The sequence below is a fragment of the Asparagus officinalis genome, chromosome 1, assembly GCF_001876935.1.
Source record: "Asparagus officinalis chromosome 1, Aspof.V1, whole genome shotgun sequence".
Taxonomy (NCBI): domain Eukaryota; kingdom Viridiplantae; phylum Streptophyta; class Magnoliopsida; order Asparagales; family Asparagaceae; genus Asparagus; species Asparagus officinalis.
This window is the reverse complement of record NC_033794.1, coordinates 14852058-14857703: the sequence shown is the minus strand read 5'-3', so window position 1 is coordinate 14857703 and position 5646 is coordinate 14852058. Positions and strand designations below refer to the sequence as shown.

Sequence of the window (5646 nt, the reverse complement as noted above, 5' to 3'; positions counted from 1 at the left end):
TGAATGTTAAAATCACGGTTAGAATTCCATCCGCCGCTTGCCAATAATCATTAATGACAAGCCATTCTGCTACTAGAGAAATGGCTACAATAACACTGTACATACACTTCCATGTTTTTCTTTGTTCCCTTTTTGCTGGCAGAAATAAGATGTTTATATTTAATATGTCAGCTTATATTGGGATCCATATCGCAAAGAGTCTACTTCTCTCTCAATTCAATCTTCTCCCTTTATAATCAACCATCTTTAATTTCTCACTGATCCAAGTTCCAAGTTTTGACCTGTATTCTAATATTCATAATGTCTTGCTAGTTATTGGGGTCTTTGAGCTGGACTCCCTTGTTATTTGTTGGTAAAATGATTTGGGATTTAGATGGATAGGAAGCAGATAATATTTAACATAACCACTTGAAAGATAAATGAGTTGACATTTAACTGTAGTTCCTTATAAGGTAAAAAGATCCAAGTAGTTTCCGCCATGTTGTTATACTACAAAAGCAACAATCTATATGTATTAGCACTCGTCTCACTTATTCGGATATGTATTTGAACTTCATTTGTCCACATTCATACTACATCATCTCCGCCGAAATTTTCTTTTCATTGGGGATAGTACCATAGTGGCCTCTGACAGACTCAAGTCTTGTCTGCAGCTCGCTATGAGTTCACAGTTCTAGGTTTAATTTGCAAGGTCATATGGATCAGAGCTTTGTTTGTAAGGTGCTCATCTGGGGGATTGAGGGAATTTTTGTGTTAATAAGAGGAGAGTTTCTTCAGTGTGAATATTTTGTTTGGGAATTAAGAGGATATTGATGAGGTGTTTGTACAATGGCAGTCAATATTTTGGTTTACTTCTAAGTTATAACTATATTGGAGCTTATGTTGGTTTATAGGCGGAAGTGTAGGAATCTTTCTTCATTGTGATAGAGAGTTATGTTGATTTACTTCTAAGTTATAACTATATTGGAGCTCGCATCTTCGTTTATGTTTTACTTTTTACAGTGTTAGATATAATTTGTAGCAAATTCTAAGTTATAACTATATTGGACCTTTATATTCTACTTATTTGAATTTTTTTGAATTAATTTCAGGGGATGAAGGATGCGAGATTGATGTTTTGATGGACTCACTAAAGTCAAAAACCAAGGACTTCGACATATTTCTCTCTCTCTTTAGTTAATATTCTCTATATATGAAATTGATTGTAATAGATTTTGTTGGTTAAGATTTTTTATATGAAATTGATTGTAATAGACTTTGTGACTAGAAATGGATTATACTTTACATTAGGAATATCATGACATTTACTTTAGATTTGTTTGGGTTCTTTCATTGACCTTTCTTTCTGCAAATATTATGTGTGAGAAATGTTGTTCTTTAATTAGTAGAATTATGGTTGTGCTTCTGCTTGTTAATATTTACAAACTCGATGTTGATGGCCACTCAACATCTGAATCAAACAATATGAATCTAATTCCAAAAAGTATGAATTAAAATTATGTTGTGATAATTTTCTTCCTATTTTCTCAGAAAGGTAACCAAACAAGAGAAAATAACTTTCTTATGAATTTTCTTCTAACTTTCCTTGCAATATTCTTTCTAACCAAACAATAAAAAGAACATCATTTTCTTTTCTTTTTCTTTTCCTTTCTTTTTACTTTCTCTTTCTTTTTCTTTTCTCTCCCTTTCCATCAAACCAAACACAGCCTTTAACGTACCATAGGACCACCAGAGGTCAGGCAATCACAATCTCAATGACAAAGTATAATCATGGGTTTTTTAGGGTGTAATTTCTAACTAAATAACACCAGGTTCCCATCACATGAGATAAATAAAGAAGGGAGCACAACATCCATAAATCATCTGTAATCAGCTAAGTCAATACACTAAATCCAGAGCATCCCAAATTGTAGCAATAAGGTCGATAAAATCACAAGTATATTCGACAAATTCCACAGATATCAATGATGAATGCCTTTCCAATGAATGTGTTACGATATCCTCAACCCCTAGTTCATGGAAGAATTCAACCTTCCATGCTTCTCCATCACTCTTCTTGTAGCAAGAGCAGCTGCCTCACTAGCTCTCAGAGTTCCACTCGCCATGATCGCTGCAAACTCTTTGGTGATCTCTTCCTGCACTATGCTCCGAGCATCTCCCATCGGATCAACAACAGCTTCCTTCTCTCTACCAGCAATGGGATTTGTTGCTGTATCTGGGCCTGGCTGTGGTGCTTGGGCTTTAGCCTGATCTGTAGAGGCTGAGCGGAGGCTTGCGAAAGAAGACCTAGGATGTGATGGCTGTGTAGCTGCCGCAAGAGGGTTGACGAACTGAGGTGCTTGAGGCACAGCACCTGTTCTTACAGTTGCCTCCAAACTCTGAATCATTGGCACTGCATAAGCCCAAGAATGAACGATACAACTCAAGAGTTTGATCAAAGTTAGGATAATATAATCATTACTTGCACGAGAAAGTATCCAATAGACCTTAAATCATTTGACCGAGTGATTTGACTTTGTGATTAGTGCACCGATGTAAGGATTTATATCCTTTTGGTGCATATTTAATATCATGAACCATACTCACTAGATACTATCTCGACTTGTAGATACACCATAAAGACCATGGTGATGTAGCACACTTAGACACTTAAAACTTTCGACTTCATTACTTCTTTTTGACCTCAACTTAAAAGACAATAACAGCTTCATTACTTTTTTTCTCCCCTCAACTTAATGACAATTTGGTCTTTTTCCAGTTAAACTAATGCCAAAAGATAATTTCATCACTGCGATTTTCACACATGACAACTCAACCAAATGGGAAACATAAACCTCATGGGGGAAGAAAAACAAGTGGTTATACCTACAGTAAAGGGATAGTATCTTCAATTAACCCTAAAATAAATAATAACAATGTAATGGACTAATGGGTATGAACTGACAGTTCATTTAACAAACTGAGCTGTCAATTAGATGAATTGATGAGATCCACCTGCTAACGAGGTAACAAGCACAATGAATCTCACCACTGTTCCACAGTCCTCTTGATAGCTCATTTAACAAATGAGTTGTCATTTCATATCCAATTCTCCCCAATAAGAACTAAAATGAAGTTAGGTTTCTTACAAATTAAAGCCCCCATTGGGCTGTTGAGGACCTCGTTGGGTAGCTGAAGGATATACTCAGGAATGGAGGTTCCAACCAAAAAATGTGCAACCTCGTTACTGAAATTATTGCAGTTGTGGCTGAGAAGTTTGTAGGTTTCTGCAGTATATCGAGAGCTGATCTCTTGCAAATACTCCTCAAAGACTTCCTTAGGTACATGGGTCACCCCAAGATCGATCACTCGCATAGGTGTACCATAGGGAGTTCTTCCTGCTGGATTATGCTGTATTCCTCCCCCGAAATAATACTCATTTCCATAAACTACAACACCTGTATGCCTGTCAATAAATAGAGTCAAAACAAAAAAAACTATGATAACCAATCCAAAAAAAACATATCACTGAAATTTTGCATGATATGAAGCCTCTACTCCTGCATACAAAATGTTAATGTTAGTAGCTTAAGTGGTAAAAGAAAATGTAGCTACAATATACTAACAGTGAATTGCTTAACCATGAAACACTTGAAATCTACCAACCAAACATAAATGAGCAGCTCTAATAGCAGATAATCACTAAAGTCCTCCAAGAGGAGAATGATTTCACACAAATTATTGGTTGTATTATGCCCTGAAGGCTACGCAATTGTTGGCTCCCTCATCAAGAACAAGAGAGATATGGCAGGACATCCTTGGCTAAAATTTGTTTTGAGTAACACCAAGTTTCCCCCCTTAGGGTTACAAAAACCTTGACAAGGACAACGAAATGAAGGTGATCTATTTAGACATTATGTTGAGAAACAAGTCTTCAGCTTCATTATTAATAATGAGAGCTTAATCACCAGCAGAAAAGGTTTATCTCATGAAACACGAATGCCATGATATTGAACACTTACCATATAGCTTCAATAGCCTTCCCCAAAAGCGAAGTTGAAAATTGGCGTGCAAGTCCTTGGCTGAGGTCATACATATTCAAGGTCACCCTATGGCCATCCTGTACAAGATCGGTCAATTGGTGCCAATACTTGCAAATGACACAGATCATACTCAAGTAACATAAAGAAGTACTTGAAGTAGACAAACAACGGAAAAATATAGTAACTCGGTAACATGCTTTATTCTAACAAGCAGAGTCTGTTTTCATAGAATGCATGCTTACTCTCCCTAGTGCCTATCAATTATCATGCATCCTTCCAGGTCATGTAGCAGGTACTAACAAATCATAGCAATTTAATTGATATATGAAATCTAATTAACAGTACTCAGTAGTGTGCCTCAACATTTTTCTATGCCATCACTCAAAACTTTTCAACACTTTCTTGTAATACTACCGTTACTAGCATAGGATGTTAGACAGGATCACAGTACATCCTATTTCAATTTGCATCGAATATATTAAATCACAGCTATAGTTCCGGAAAATATCTTGTTCAAATGCTTGTCATGCAGCTATTATCATTCATTACCACACAAATCCCACATTGCATTAATCTTTCACATCTTAAAGTGACATAACTGACATGAAACCATCCAACTATTGAAAGAAATCAAATGACAAGAATCTCTGGACAACCGAAATCCAAGCTTCTCAAATGACAATGACAAAAATTTCATAAGAGCAACCCAAGATCCAAGTATCAAGAGTTACCAAACAAAAATCAAAGCAATATTACAAGGACTCGGCAATTAATCTTGCGTTCTTAGGATGATTATCGCCGTCTTTATAAATATCAGTTCATCAACAAAGCATCTCTCCCAAAAGCAAGGAACTTTGAGGAATTTAAAGTTGAATAGCACCCAAAAATGTTGATAAATTTGTCCAATTAGACAACTATCTATTTCATTGACCTCAATTAAGAAAATAGCTTATGCCTATTCAATCTTTATATTACAATCAATCTCGTGACCGTAAATACTGTCCGCAAATAATAAGTCTATTGCATAAAAAAGAAGCATTTTCCTTAATAAAAAAAATTCAAACATTATTCCTCTTACCTCTCCCATATCTCTCACCTCTCCCATATCTGCAACCGATGCAAGCCTCCTCCTCCAAAAGTCAAATGGACGAACTCTAAAACACTGCAAAGAAAGAAAAAAACTCAACTTTTTCTTCAAAAAAATATTAATTCTTAAAGCAAATTAGCTCAAAGAAAATCGTCGAAGAAGAAAATGAACCCTAAACGCCCAAATTGCACGATCAAGAAACCCGATCCCGCTTTTTACCGATCAGATCGAGTGCACATTGAAGAAACAAATCAAGATCAAAGCAAAAGAACGTGAAATTGGGGAAACTAATTGATTGATTACCTGAAAGAAACGAGTACGGAATAAAATTCGTAAAAATTCGCCTCGATCGCGTTTCGACGATGTAAAGTGCGAGGCGAAAGTTGTGGAATGTTCGGTTTAAATAATCGCGGAGTCGCCGTTTGGTTGCCGTATCTAGAAGATTCTCGGTGTAATGAGAACGCGCATCACTCAGATCTACAGTTATAATTTATTTGATCGTTTCACGTTTCAAACGCAGAGATTTTGTGCCTACAG

At 36.1% G+C, this 5646-nt stretch overlaps 1 protein-coding gene across 1 annotated transcript; it reads right to left on the bottom strand.

The window, feature by feature from the left end:
• LOC109851287 (desumoylating isopeptidase 1) lies at positions 1829-5646 on the bottom strand. The gene is made up of 5 exons (XM_020421350.1): positions 5413-5646; positions 5101-5184; positions 4002-4099; positions 3129-3445; positions 1829-2392 (listed from the first exon to the last, which is right to left on the bottom strand). The coding sequence occupies exons 2-5, from the start codon at positions 5125-5127 to the stop codon at positions 2010-2012; spliced, it is 825 nt and encodes a 274-aa protein (XP_020276939.1). The 5' UTR covers positions 5128-5184; positions 5413-5646; the 3' UTR covers positions 1829-2009.